Source organism: Hemiscyllium ocellatum, chromosome 11 (genome assembly GCF_020745735.1).
Source record: "Hemiscyllium ocellatum isolate sHemOce1 chromosome 11, sHemOce1.pat.X.cur, whole genome shotgun sequence".
NCBI classification, from domain to species: domain Eukaryota; kingdom Metazoa; phylum Chordata; class Chondrichthyes; order Orectolobiformes; family Hemiscylliidae; genus Hemiscyllium; species Hemiscyllium ocellatum.
In genome coordinates this window covers 99,838,644-99,854,088 of record NC_083411.1, presented here as the reverse complement: position 1 = coordinate 99,854,088, position 15,445 = coordinate 99,838,644, and the positions used below count along the sequence as shown (strand labels likewise).

The following is a 15,445-nucleotide window of genomic DNA, read 5'->3' as shown; positions in this document are numbered from 1 at the left end:
GACTCCACATATCCACTGTTCCCACCCCACCCCCACTGACCTGACCTGATCTCACTGAATCTGACATCTATCCCTACCACTGCTAGACCCAACAAACAATATGCAGACTATACAGAGATCAGTGTGGTTGTGGATAGTGTAGAACGATACAGCAGGATGTCAATCAATTGCAGATATGAGCTGAGAAGTGATAGACGGAGTTTAATCTATGTAAGTGTGAGTTACTGGGCTTTGGGAGATCAAATGTTAAGGAAACGTATACCATTGATGTGCACCTTAGTTGGATTGGCCTTGCAAAATTACCCATAGTGTTCAGGGATGTATAGGTTGGTTGCATTGGCAGTAGGAAGTGCACATTTACTGGGATGGAGTGGGGTGGTGGGTCTGGGCAGGATACTCTTCAGGGAGTTTATCTGAACTCATTGGGCTGAATGGCCTGTTTACACAGTGTCAGGAATCTACAGATTCTAAACAGTTAATGGCAGAACCCTGAAGAGTATTGATGTGCAGAGGGATCTTGGGGTTCCAGTCCATAGCTCGCTGAAAGTGGCCATGCAAGTAGATAGGATGGTAAAGAAGGTGTATGGCATACTTGCCTTTATTGCTCTGGGGAATTGAGTACAAGAGTCAGGCTGTCATGTTGCAGCATTATAAGACTTCATATAGGCTACACTTAGAGTATTGCATTTAATTCTGGTCACCGTATTACAGGAAAGATGAGGAGATGTTGCAGAAAAGATTTACCAGGATGCTGCCTCGGTTAAAGGATATGAACTATAAGGAGAGGCTAGAAAAACTTGGGCTGTTTTCTCGCGAGCAGCAGAGGCTGAGGGGAGACTTGATAGAAATCTATAAAATTATGAGATCCATAGATAGAGTTGACGGTTAGAATCTTTTACCCAGAGTTAAAATGTCTAAAACTAAGTGGACATGCATTTAAGGTGAGGGGGTAAGTTTCAAGGAGACGTGAGGGGCAAATCTTTTACACAGAATGTGGTAGGTGTATGGAATGTGCTGCCAGGGGTGGTGGTGGTGGCAGATATAATAGGGGTGTTTAAGGGACTTTTAGAAAAGCACATGAATATGCAAGGAATGGAGGGATATAGACCAAGGGATTAATTTAATATGGTATCATGTTCGATATTATATAGTGGGCTGAAGGGCTCATTCCTGTGCTGTGTAGCTTGACGTTCTATGTTCTAACCTCCAATGTGCTAGAAGACTGTACCTCTGTACACTGGCCCCGATACCTTCCTCCCAGCTTGCGCCAACAGTTCTCTGTATCCCCACCCACTAACAGTCAAGTCCTCTCCTCAAACTACTCCCCTCCCACTGACACATCACATCCAGCTCCCCCATCACTGGAAACAACACTGTGTCAATACACTGCCTCGACCTGTACTAAACATTCATGCATTTATCTGTCACCATACACTCATCATCCACCTACACTCAGCCCTGCACCCCCCACCCACCTGGCACCTTCACCTCCCCCACTCATTTGGCAGCCTATCCCATCTTCCCACTTACCTGCTACACTATTCCACATTATCTTGCATACATAACTTTTTCAGAAGCTGTCAAAGTGGCTGACTGTGTCACTGGACGTATAAACCACCAAATACCACTGCTGCTAAAAGCACTTGGTTTCAACAATTACTTTTTCTGCTGCTGGCTGTGAGGGTTCTTAAATAGATCTCTGCTGTCTCATCATTAGCAGGAATTTCCAGAGTACAAGTCACCTAAATATGTCTGTGCACTTTTTTTTATTTAATAAGACTTGGAAACAGACTTTGTTCAAAATTCATCAATGAAATGTTAACTGTGTTTTCTCCCCATAGATACTGTGAGACCAGCTGAGTTTCTTTGGCAATTTCTGTTTTTGTTTCAGATCTTCAACAGCTGCAGTTTTGTTTTTGTTTTAATTTGTTTGTTCAGAATTTCTGGGCCGTTGTGGATGAATGATTGAGGGGATAGGGCATTTACACTCATTTAAGTTGATCTACCTGATCGGTGACTTCCTGACAACCAGGCTGTTTTGTGATGGCTTTATAATTTGTACATCCATCTGTTTAGATCACTTGAAACGTTGTCAGACTTTTCAAACATATTCTGTGCTTTTAGCCCTCTCAATAAATAAAGTTATTTTTGATATAAAATGTAGTTTTGTAACATTATGCACTCTGTTTTTATCTTCAGGGCTTTTCCAAAGAGCGATCATTCAGAGTGGGTCAGCCTTATCCAGTTGGGCAGTGAACTATCAACCAGCAAAGTACACAAGATTACTAGCAGAGAAGGTGGGCTGCAACATGCTAGACACCCTTGACATGGTGGACTGTCTACGGCAGAAATCTTTCAAGGAGCTAGTAGAACAGGACATCAAGCCAGCCCAATATCATGTTGCATTTGGTCCAGTCATTGATGGAGATGTTATTCCCGATGATCCTGAAATTCTGATGGAGCAGGGAGAGTTTCTAAATTATGACATCATGCTGGGAGTCAATCAGGGAGAAGGATTCAAATTTGTGGAATGGATAGTGGATCACGACGACGGGATATCTGGAAGTGACTTTGATTTCACTGTTTCTAAGTTTGTGGATAACCTTTATGGTTACCCTGAGGGTAAGGATACACTTCGGGAAACAATTAAATTCATGTACACTGACTGGGCAGACCGTGACAATCCTGAGACACGGCGGAAAACCTTGGTTGCTCTCTTTACTGATCATCAATGGGTGGAGCCTGCAGTAGTGACAGCTGATCTGCATGCACGTTATGGTTCACCTACATATTTCTATGCCTTCTACCATCACTGTCAAAGTGACATGAAACCAGCCTGGTCTGATGCATCCCACGGTGATGAAGTACCCTATGTCTTTGGAATCCCCATGGTTGGACCAACTGATCTGTTCCCATGCAACTTTTCCAAAAATGATGTGATGCTTAGTGCAGTTGTCATGACATACTGGACAAATTTTGCCAAAACAGGGTAAGCAGCTTATTTATTTAAACTAGTATTTAGTGGTTTGGTAAGGATACCATAAGAAAACCAACTGATGTATTTGGAAATATGTATGGAAAACATACATCCTTTGCACTTAGTACATCACAGCATTATGAGAGATCTGTTTGATGACTCATTGAAAGAAAATGCATTACAGGGACTGAGTCATAGAGATAGAGAACCCACAGGGGTTGAAGTTCAACTGCATTGCACCATGCCAGTGACCATAAAACACGCAATGCAATGACACATTTAAGAACAACTAACAATGTGCCAGGTTTGTGCAGATACCTATACCATTGGTCAACATAACAGTACTTTTTTGGGTGACAAATTAAATTGCCTAAAATAACTACAGCCCTATTTCAATATTAAAATTGAATTGTTGGGTCCAGTAGTCAGTCCCAAATTTACTTCACATGCATGTTTTCTTGATCCATTTCCAAAATCGGTAATAAGTAATTAAATTCAAGGTTGGTGTAAAGATTTATAGCTCGGGTGCCAGTTGTTATGGTTGTGGGTATGTTTGCGGAGCTGGGAAGTCAATTTGCAGACGTTCCGTCCCCTGTTCAACTTCCCAGCTCGGCAAACATATTCACAACCATGAGTAATCAAATTTTCAAGTAACTTGTGACTGCTCTTCCAGATTCTACAACAGCTGAAATAGTCACACATAGTTATGCCACAAAAGGGTGTGGGCAATAGCCACGTGGTAATTGATTGTACACATGCCTTAATGGGGAGTCAGCAGGAGCAGGGCTCCCTCACATCAATCATCTGTATTCTGCTTCCTGAACTTATCCATACTCATGGTCAATATCAGAAACAGCTGCAACTGGATCGCCAGGTCCTGGCAGGAGGCTGATATTTCACCTAACTGGCCGTATTCATGTATAAGGCAGATGGTGTCAGTAAATTCGTCAAACTTTGAATGAATATCAAGGCAAAGCCATGTTCTGCTCTAACCTGACATCCACTGAAAGGCATGTTGGCAAAACGTTTACATCTTGATAAGAATGGAAATTGCACCTGATGTTGCTCGCTTTCTTTTGGGGAAGGATCTTACTTGTAGCCTCTCTATTGTCAGCATTTCAGAGGTGAATCAGTACAGAACTCTAGGTGGTAATTCTTAATGATCAGCTAAACGTGGTTGGTTATTAGGGTGGGATTGGAGGTGTTGGGCTGGGTGCAACTTGGGCTGCTGTGCTACAAAATTGTATTTCGGCTAACCTCTCCAGTTCCAAGTGTTTAATTCTTGTTCGATCTAGAGGCCAAGCATTAATCTATGCTTCTAAAAATCAAGAGAGTCTGAGAACAATAGGTATGTGGTGAGTAGAAGCAGGGTCTGATGTCCATGTTTGAGCAAGCAGACAGCTTATGACTATGACTTGTGACAATCTTGTTAAGTATCCAGGTAAAATATACCACCTAAGTCTAGGTGCAACTGGAAACAGGACAAAACTCACTTGAATAATTGCCAATAAATGCCAACTAATTCAATGTCAAGGTGACAATACAAATACAGGAAATGCAGAGAAAGCTTAGTTCTTGGATTTACCGAACTTGACAGTTTTGTTTATGAGTAAGGTTATTATTGAGAGTTTTTTCAGTAGCCTCATTGTAAATGTTACTCATGAGAGTGCTTCAAATCATCACCACAATTTTTATTTTAGTCAGCTATTTGTGTAGCTTCTGGCTGGCTTCATTTGTAACTTTACTGCCTGGGCATTGCTCATTGCCATCGGACCTTTTATAAAGATTGCAAAAGTGTTTGAAGTTATTTAAAGTGTACTTGTCAATGTTTGAGATTTATTTCCTACTTGATGTATGAGAGATTCTAGTTAATTAAGATATTGCTATCGAATTAAATTTGTCAGACAGGGGATTAATTTTGCACAACATTTAAGCTATCTGGTAATATGGTTTAAATCTAGTAGCCAAAATAAGCTGAAGTACTTAACCAAGGAATGAGCCTTAAGTATGAAGTAAATAGAAGGAAAAAATAGAAATTGAAATGCAATCAGTGAGGATGACAGAGTTCACAAAGAGATACTTGACAATGGACCATAACGCGGGAAAACATGAGGTTATACACTTTTGCAGAAAGAATAGAGGAATTGAATGTTATTTAAATGAAGAAAGATTGCAGAAAGGTGCCACACTGAAAGATTCGGGATACTCATCCATGATTGCAAAAGGCTAGCATCAAAGTTTGCAGGTAATATGGAAGGCAAATAGAAAGTTGTTTTTAATTTCAACAGGAATTGAGTATAAACATAGGGAGATTTTGCTAAAACTATACAAAACTGCATCTAAGATGAGATAGGGAATGTGCAAAGGAGATGTGAGGGCAAGGTTTGTTTTACACAGAGAGTGGTAGGATTCTGGAACAAGCTGCTGGGTTGGTGGTGGAGGCGGATACATAGGAGAGTTTAAGAGACTTTTAGATAGGCACATGAATATGCAAGCAATGGAGGAAGATGGACCAAGGGCAGGCAGAACGGATTAGTTTAATTTGATGTCATGTTCAGTACAACATCCTGGGCTAAAGGATCTGTTCCTGTGTGGTATTGTTCGATGTTCTAAGGCCCAGTGAGACCACAGCTGGAATACTGTCAACTGTTTTGGATCCCTGATCAAAAGAAAGCTATACTGGCATTGGAGGCAGTCCAAAGAAGGCTTACTAGGTTAACCCCAAGTTTGAATGTACTTTCTTATGAGGAGACTTGAGTAGGCTGGGTCTGTGCTCTTTGGAGTTTAGAAGAATAAGGGGAAACCTTATTTAAACATGTAGTATTCTTAGGGGATTTGACATGGTAAATGCAGACTGGTTGTTTTCCCTTGCGGGAGAGTCTAGAACCAGACAGCATGATTGCAGCATAGAGGGTCAACCATTTAAATCCGAGATGAGGAGGAATTTCTTCTCTCAAACGGCAGTCAATCTATGGAATTCTTGAATGCAGAGGGCATATGAGTCTAGATCATTAAATAGGTTCAAGGCTGAAATACACCAATTTTTAAACAGCAAGAGAATCAAGAGTTCTGGGGATAAGGCAAGAAAGTGGAGTTGAGGTTTATCAGATCGGCCATGATCTAATTTATTGGCAGAGTAGGACCGAATGGGCCGAATGAGCTACTTCTGCTCTTAAAATCATAAAATCATAGAAGGATACTTGCAAGATCACAACACCCAAGACACACAAGAGGTGAAAGCCTTCGGGTTTTGCTATAGTTCAACTACATGTGAGCAGTAAAGATATGTTGTTTTTCCACAAAGGTCTGAGGTTCACTTTTTTTTAGACTTTTTAAATGTGATTTCAAAGTGTGAATGGACTGCAGAAAGTAAACATAACACTGTGGTAGGATGTGCCTGTCAAGTGAAAACTTGTGTTATTATTGGATCTTGTGTCAGGCTTCTCATGGCAAATCTTGATTTTCAGAAAGAAACTTCATTTCTAAATACTAGTCTATCTTCTCTTACTCTGAGAGAGTAAGGCATCTCAAAACTTTAGGCAACACATAAAGGCATTCTGGTGCTAGGTATTTTGGCCATATTACCCAAGGGTTAGCAAATCAGGCAGCCATATCTCTTCAACTGTTCATAACAGGCAAGATATGACTATAGCCAACAGCCTGCACTTGCAAAACTCTAAGCAGTGTGCCCAACATTGTATGTGATTATGTATTTGGATAACAAATACTGAACAATTCTAAGTGTGCTAAGAATTATACTGAGGACCAATTTATGATTTTCAGTTAGATGTGCATGTGAGCCCTATTCATTGCAAACAGAAAGATCATTTACACATACTATGCCTGTTTCAACTGAACAAAGCATAGCCATCCTTGGGCTCATTCCCCAGAGCAATGTCTTTACCAATCAGGCCAATCAACCTGCCTGGTTTACTTTAAACAAAGCAATTAATTGTCAATCATCATAACTTGCATATTCTCTGTGGCAATGCCTTCATACAATTGATTTGCAAACCAATTAGCCCTCTCTTATGTAGTATAAGTTGTTTCCTTTACTTTGGTTTTCTCACAGATTGTCCTGATGATTGCAAGATAAAAAGCTTTGACAACATTAATCTTTTTCAGCATTCTCTTTTTTTTATTTCCAAGACATTGAATGTTTGTAAAGCCAAACGTACTACCCATCCTACAGTACTCCAGAGAGTGTTAGTTAACCTTCTTTAAATGAGGTTTACAACTGAGTAGTTTCTGACAGGATCAATGCCTTAATGGCAAAATTCTCTTCCTGAAGAACATCAATAAACCAGTTGAAATAGTGCAAAAGTCAACAAATGTTGAGGTCATTTTGTTCTGATTTTAGCCCAGAAATGACTAGAATACATTGTATTCGCTTTCTCAAGATGCTATCCAATCACTGTTTTCCTATATTCTGCCTCCATCTGTGTCTAACCAGAAATAGAATTATAGCCAAAATCTGTAAAAATAAATAAAGGCTCAGATTTTCCATCAGCGTTGGTGCTTTGCACATTGCTGCTTTCTGTGAAAATTTCTACAGCAACTACATTGTGTTTCAACCAGGACTTCTGATTAATGCAGCCATCCCCAAGGAAGGCTAGTACGTGCAGAAGTTAGATGAAGATAGGTCACCACCCTTTTTATGCCATTGGCTGCCATATTCAGTTATTTAAGGTTTTAAATAACTCAAGTCTTTTGGCAGGTTAGCGAGCAGATGAGTAAATCAATGACTGGGTTGGTGAGTGATAAGTAAGTGGGTGGGTGGGTGTGGGTGGATAGCTGCCAGGAATGGAGCATGTGGTTAGGTCAAGGTAATTGTGTCTAGTCAGGGGGTTCTTGTATTGGATCGGGTTAGGGAGCTAATTGGAAAATGTCAGGCTGTAGTTAGGTTTGGGGGTTGGGTGATTGAGTGATGGTGGCAGGTAATCAAGTCAGAGGTTTAGTCAGGTTAGGGGCCTGTCAGTTAGGGGAGGATAGTTGGGTCAGGAGAGGTAGTCTGGTTAGTGAGTTGTCATGTTGGGTTTGGTCATATCAGCTAGTACATGGATTTGGTTATGAATACTCAGGTCAGGAAGCTAATCAGATTCGAAGGATGTTTGCAAGGCAGAGGGGTCAGCTATGGTGCTCATTTCAGTTATGCTGGTTAATTTTGAGTTATGCCAAATGTTAACCACTGTCAATGTCTTTTGGATAAGTGGCCAGATAAACCTGCATTTCTGACTCAAGTCTTTGCTCCCAAGCTCAGTGTCAGAGACTTTTGTGAAGGATCCCAGGCAAAGGAATCAGCCTACTGGAAGTTTAAACTTCTCCAGCCATTCAGTGCATGTGTGTGGACCAGGAATTCCATAATGTTCTTATGCACAACAGGACTAAGTCCAAATTTCAGTGCTCTGGATAATGGAAAACTTGGACTTCTGTTACCTGAGGCTGCACAGTCTTCCATATAAATGCTGATAGAGAATCACTTAACTCTGAACTCACTATCCGTGTTTGTTAATCTCTTTAAGACTTCAAAAACCTGTCACTTCTAACCAGAACCTGTGACAGCTGATCGTAGTTTTCCTTCATGTTATGGGTGCCTGTCTGCCATGCTGTGTTTCAAAACATTGTTAATTTCACTATACACCGAGTGGATAATTACCCTAAACTGAAAATGTGTAGCAGCATGGAAATTAACCATGTAACTTTGATCCATGCAATGTGTTTGCAACTGGTTTAAAGAGGAGACAAAATTAATGCTCAGCCTAGGACTAGGAAAAGACATGTACACATAGGACAAGAATGTTTGCAGAATCAGGAAAACTCCACAATCCTTTAAAAATGGCAGGTGGAACCTCTGAAGACATTTTGCCATGATCCCATGTTTATCAGCTGTGATCCACATAGGAAGGAAACATATACTCAACAGGGTTATTCCAATATAGTGCTGAGTTTAAACAGACTCCGATTGGCTGTTTCATAGAATGTAAATGTGGGAGTCTGTATTTATGGAGCTAGCCAAGAAAGTCCTGAAAGCTTGCTAAAGTCTGTTGAATTATCATGGACCTAGCTTTTTAAATTATTAAATTGTAAAAGAAAACCTCACTATTAGTGATTTAAAATACATATGTGTTGTACAACTTTATTTTCAGAACAGCTGGTGTAGCACATGTTTGAACAGAGTTCTTTAATCAGTTTTGCCTGAGAGATGTTCATAATGGATACTTGGTTGAGTGTCAAAAGCTACAATTATCTCAGCCCAGGGTTCTGAGTTCCCAGTTTGATTGATAGCTTAAAGTGGCCGTGAAGTGATTGGGTGTATGATAAGTTTTTTTTTCAAATAGATGATCCACCAGCAGAGCTTTAAAAGCTTTGCCAATTTAATGAGTGGAAATATTGTTCAAGTCTTTGAAATGAGAACTATATTAGATTTTGATTTTTTTTTCCACCTGTGTGAGGTTTGACCATGGTGAAAACTGAATTGACATTGCATGAACTTGGAGACATGAAGGGTCATGCAGGCGGGGTGGGATTGCATGAAGGTGAGAGCTAGAGATCTTAAAATCTTATAAAGCAATTGGGAACAAGTCCCAGAAAACCAGTGTGAGTTTTCTAACCAGCGCACCCTTGCACTTGCTTGCTCCTATCTCTGCTGAACATCTGCTTCTGGAGTTGAACAATCCAACATCATCCTACACCCTCCAAAGCCTCCCCAGAGCAAAATCAAATGATTTGGGGCACTTTATGCTGAGACAGGTTTAATTTCAGTATCCAAAATCAGACCTGTAATGTTAAAAGTAGAAGGCTAGAGAGAGAAACTGTCAAAGAAATCAAAGTGACATTTTGAAGTAGGAAAGCTAGCAGAAAGATGATGAAATTGACAAGGTCAGAAAGGCGCACACGCGCAGGAACTGTAAATTCAGTGCATGCAGAGAAATGGATATGCTCACAGAAAGTCAAAAATGATTCATGCATTTGGTCGCTGATCTATGAACAACAGCTGAAAAATATGAATGCAATCATATTACAAATAAAAAGGATTAATGAGGGGTTTCAATATATTTATCCTCCTGTTTTCTTCACTTCTTTCCTGAAGGCACTTAACTATTGTTAGTGCCTGGTTCAGTGGATGCCAGCTGCACTCTGTTATGGCTATTTCCATGTGTAAGCCCAGCTACCCATCCTCCATTGAGGACATCTAATCAATGATATCGATAAGGAGTCACTGAATATCAATGAGGTGCAGAAACTCTGGGTGATACTTTGCTCCATGGGTCCAGCGCACTGTGATCAATTTATTGCCACTTGAGGTAGAAAGTTGATTTTCTAAATATTAAAGTAAATGAATGATCTATGTGTCAAGAGAGTGCCTCCAAAAGTAACGAAGAGGCATGCAAGTTATTTCATAATTCAGACACAGGAGTGACGTTAAACTAAGAGTTACTGAGGAGAGCATTCTCTGAGGCAGTAGCCAGCTCAGTTGGAAAACTGAAACAGAAATATGATGAAATAAAATCAAATGAAACAAAAACAAATTGTTGGAAAAACTCAGCAGGTTTGGCAGCATCTTTGAGAAGGAAGCAGAGTTAACTTTTTGAGCCCAGTGATTTTTCATCACAACTGTTATCACTTTATCCTGACTGCTAACGGTTTTGATGAAGAGATATTGGACTTGAAGCCTTAACTCTGCTTCCTGCCCACAGATGCTGCCAAACCAGCCGAGGAGTATCATGAAGTTATATCAAATCTACAGCAGAGCAACTGACCATTCAACACAACTGGTCTTGGCTGGTGTTTATGCCCCATCATTTCCAGGGAGTAGTTTAGAGTCAGGGGAACAAAAACAGTGAATTGATGAAACAGACTTTAGGAAAGGATTGTGGGAAAGTGAAAGGGTGGTGCGTAGGTACCTGAGGCAAATACAATCACAACATTTAAAAGACATTTGGACAGGCACATGGATCATAAAGGTTTAGAGAGAGATGGGGCCAAATACAGGAAAATGGGACTAGTGTGGTTTAGGAAACTTGGTGGGCATGGACAAGTAGGGCAAAAGGGTCTGTGTCTTACCATATGACTCCATGACGCTATGACTGTAAAACCAAGGGAACAAGTGGCTGTTCCTTATAACAACATTCGGTTCCCGTATTGGAATGGATTTGTCAGATGGGCAGATTGGATGGAATCTAACCCTGAAAAGTGTGAGATGATACACTTTGGATGAAATAACAAGACAAGGGGGTACTCAATGAATGGCAGGATGCTAGCAAACACAGAGCAGCAGAAGGATCTTGAGTTGCTTATCCACAATCCCCGAAGACAGAAGCACAGATTAATAGTTAAAAATCACACAACACCAGGTTATAGTCCAACAAGTTTAACTGGAAGCACACTAGCTTTCGGAGCGCCGCTCCTTCATCAGGTGAGGCAAGGAAAGGTTTTTTTAACCCAGAGAGTGGCCTCACAGTCTCTGCACACCCGAGTCCAACACTGGCATCTCCAAATCATGTCACAGATTGATAGGGTAGTAAAGAAAACACACAACACTGATAGGAAAGCAAGGATCAATAACAAGGAGACATAATTTTGAGATGAAATAAAGGAGGTTTAGAGTAGACTCAAGGAAAGGTTTTTTTCACCCAGAGCGTGGCCTCACAGTCTTTAAAACGTACTTAGACAAGTGCTTTAAATGTCGTAACATTCAAGGCTTTGTGTGCTGGAAGGTGGTAGAACTATAATTTTAGAGTAGTTTTTGTCGGTGCATTCTTGATGGGCTGAAGGTCATCTTCTGTACAAATGGTTCTCTGATGCTAAATGAGACACCCATAGCCCCAGCACTGAGTATATAGTGTATAGCATGTAACATGCAGTGGTTGATAAGCATCGTTCTAAAAATTTGAGAATGACCAGCTTGTAGCATGGACTGGAATGAAGGGGTGCAGGATATACATGAAAGAACATGAAAATGCAGAGACAAAAAATTTTAACACAAGTAAAGACACAAAGGATCAATTTCCATAAGTGTACTGATAATACACAATTCTATGTCTTCACTATTACTCTCAGTTTTGCCTTCAGCGGTGCCAACAAGCTGCTGTTGTTGTCCAGCATACTGACCTATATCTTGCAGAGGCTGAATACCGACTCCTGGACACATCTCCTATTGCCCCCAGACCACAGCCCAACATCAAAAGGCAAGCTATTGTTTTCACGATTGTCACCAACCTCGTCTCATCTGAGAATTTAACCTCAACACCAGCTCCCCCACCCCCGCCAGCCTTCAATCTCATAGTCTACCTTCCTCCCAAAATCCACAAATAAGACTGCCTGGGCAGACCTATTGTTTAAGTGTCTTCCTGCCCTATATAAATTATTTCTTCCTACCTTGACTTGATTTTTATCTTCGGTTATCCAGTCTCTTCCCACTTACATCCGCAATTCTTCAGACACTTTACATCACTTTAAAAATTTCCAGTTTGCTAGCACCAGCCACCTTCTTTTCACCATAGATGTGCAACCCCTCTACATGATCAGTTGATCTCAGGGCCCTCCATTTCTTCCTTGAAAGAAGGCCTAACCCATCCCCATTCTCCACCACCCTCCATTTGGCTGAGCTCATTCTCTTTTTCAACAACGTTTTTCCTTTAGCTCCTCTGATTTTCTTTGGTTCAAAGGTATGGCCATGAATAACCAAGTGGACCCCAGTACACACACACACACACACACACACACACACACCGGATGAAGAGTTTATGCTCAAAACATCGACTCTCCTACTCCTCGGATGCTGCCTAACTGGCTCTCCTTTTCCAGCACCACACATTCTAACTCTGATCACCAGCATCTGCAGTCCTCACTTTCTCCTTATTGTAAGTCATAGCAGTTAAATCTCACATTGATCAGCTACCCCTTCTCTTAAGTTTATCCTTCTCCACATCTCTCATTCCTGATTTTTTTAAATAGTATTGTTACGAGGATGCATGGGCAAACAGCCGATGGCATTTCAAAGCAATTGACTTTTTGTCTTCAAAATTTCGACTCCCTGATGCCAAGAGCACTTCTTTAATTGCTTTTTTTGTGATGAGGTGATGTTCTGTTGAAGGAATACAACAATGTCCCAATTGCAAAAATTCAGTTTCATAGTTTTTCTAAATCCTGTATCTTTGTCATTTTCCTTGTCCGGTTTCAACTACATTTCTTCACTAGTTTGTTAGATCTGAAACTGATAAAGCTTTCAAATTCCTTAATTTTGTGCCAATCCCTCTTACTGACAATACCTAGATAACATTTTAGCTGGTCTATTCCACAATTTGTAGACATGCATCCATTGTAATACTGCTCAGTTGAAAAACTCTACCATCAACATATTCATTACTGGATTCTAGATCAGTGGTGCTGGAAGAGCACAGCAGTTCAGGCAGCATCCAACGTGCAGCGAAACATCGATTTTGCTGCACTTTGGATGCTGCCTGAACTGCTGTGCTCTTCTAGCAGCACTGATCCAGAATCTGGTCTCCAGCATCTGCAGTCATTGTTTTTACCATATTCATTACTGGGCTGATCAATACAATGCCCTCTCTTTAATCCATATCTCCATCTTCTTCCTCCAAATCTTCCATTTCATGTTTTGTTTTGAATGTTCTAGAATACCATTTGGAAACATTCATGGCATAACAGCACTTCAAATCACACCTGAAACATCTATTGACTACACCTTAATCCTTTCTTGGGTTTATTCTCTCATCAGAAACACAAATTCTCTTCACGTCACAAAATTATCATTCATATTTCTGTGCTCATCTCTCTTAGGGACAATTTTTCTTTCATATAACATGCATCTAGATGGTTTCATGAATTTGTTAACATCACGTGCTCCATTTTCTGTCATGTTGTCAATTGCCCCTTTGCTATGAACACTGCTCGAAAGGGATAATTTTCTGTGATTTTTTTCACTCTTTTCTAACATTTGTTATAGTAGTGTACATTTTTCCACAAATTTCACTCCCAGTAAAACTAGAAGTCTGCCTGTACTTGAAGTTTTGGCACTGTCCAGTATTTTAAATGCTAACTCGTTTTGGGGAAATTCAAAATGAAATGTCTACAGTCTTGTGTACAATTGTCTGAAGAACATGATGAGCTCTACCACAGTATTATCCTCAGCCTTGAATTATTAGAGAAATTGAGGACTGTCAATGCCTCATCTGGAGTCAATAAATAATCTTCTGATAAATTTTAATTACGTAAGTTAGCAATCTATCCAAATTGTTATCTGTGTTCAAATCAACAGGCTCTCATTCTGAAAATCTTTGCACCTTATTGGTTTCTGTATAGTAACAATAAAAATTTATTGACTAGATATAGAAAATCCTAAGGCCAAACATTATTTACTCTTTGGTAAAGAAGTAACCCAGGTCCACGTTATACCTTCTTCCTTCTAATGGTAACAAGGCTCATTTTCAGAAAACAGGCATAAGTTATCATAACCCAAAACTTTATATTTTGACTTAGCCATCCTCTGTTCCAGGTCTTACACGCTTGAAGATAACTGTTTTTGAAATAAAAGTCCAAGTCCACACTTCTAGTGATTGCTTTATTTTGGTTAGTCATTCCCCATAACGCTCACCATTCACTGAGCCCTAGCTCCCAAATTTTTATACAGGTGGTTCATAATCAATTAATTTATCCAGCACCTGTTCCCTCATTCCATTATGTTTCAGGGATTCCTTCATACCATATTAGATAATTTTAAAAAATCCATGTTTTCAATTAACAGCAATGAAGGAACAGCATTTCTAATGAGGATGATTTGTGCTTGGAGGGAAACTTGGAAGTGGTGGTGTGGCCATGCATCTGCTGTATTGCTCCTTCCAGGTAGTATTGGCTGCTGGTTTGATAGAGTTGCTGCAGAATATCTGGTATATGTAGCTAATCACAGCTACTGCTGAACCAATGGGAATGGGGTCATGAATAAACAGATTGCTATGTCCTGTACAGTATCAAGTTTCTCAAGAGCTATATCAGTCCATCCAAGTGAAAAGTTGCCCATCATATTCCAGTCTTGTGCCTTAGATCCTAAGACCATAAAATACAGGTGCAGAATTAGGCTATTCGGCCCATTGAGTCTGTTCTACCATTCAGTCATAGCTGATGTGTTTCTCAGCCCCATTCTCCTGTCTCCTCCCCTTAATCCTGTCTTAAATACCCTCAATGATTTGGCCTCCACAGCTCTCTGTGCCAGTGACTTCCACAGATTAACTGTGCTCTGGCTGAAGAAATTCTTCCTCATCTCAGTTCAAAAGAGATGTCACTTCATTCTGAGACTGTGTCCTTGAGTCCTAGCCTCCCGTACTAATTGAAACATCTTCTCCATATCCACTCTATCCAACCCTTTCAATATTAGTTTCAATCAGCTCCTCCCTTAACCTTCTAAACTCCATCAAGCACAGACTCAGAGTCCTCAACTACTCCTGTTAT

At 40.3% G+C, this 15,445-nt stretch overlaps 1 protein-coding gene across 11 annotated transcripts in view; it reads left to right on the top strand.

Annotated features, from left to right (window-relative positions):
• nlgn3a (neuroligin 3a) overlaps positions 1–15,445 on the top strand; it is a 252,762-nt gene that overhangs the window by 224,495 nt on the left and 12,822 nt on the right. For all 11 annotated transcript variants that reach the window (XM_060832302.1, XM_060832296.1, XM_060832292.1 and 8 more), the window contains one exon: positions 2,200–2,989. In XM_060832302.1, coding sequence (XP_060688285.1) covers positions 2,200–2,989 — 790 coding nt within the window. The remainder of the gene's footprint in view (positions 1–2,199; positions 2,990–15,445) is intronic.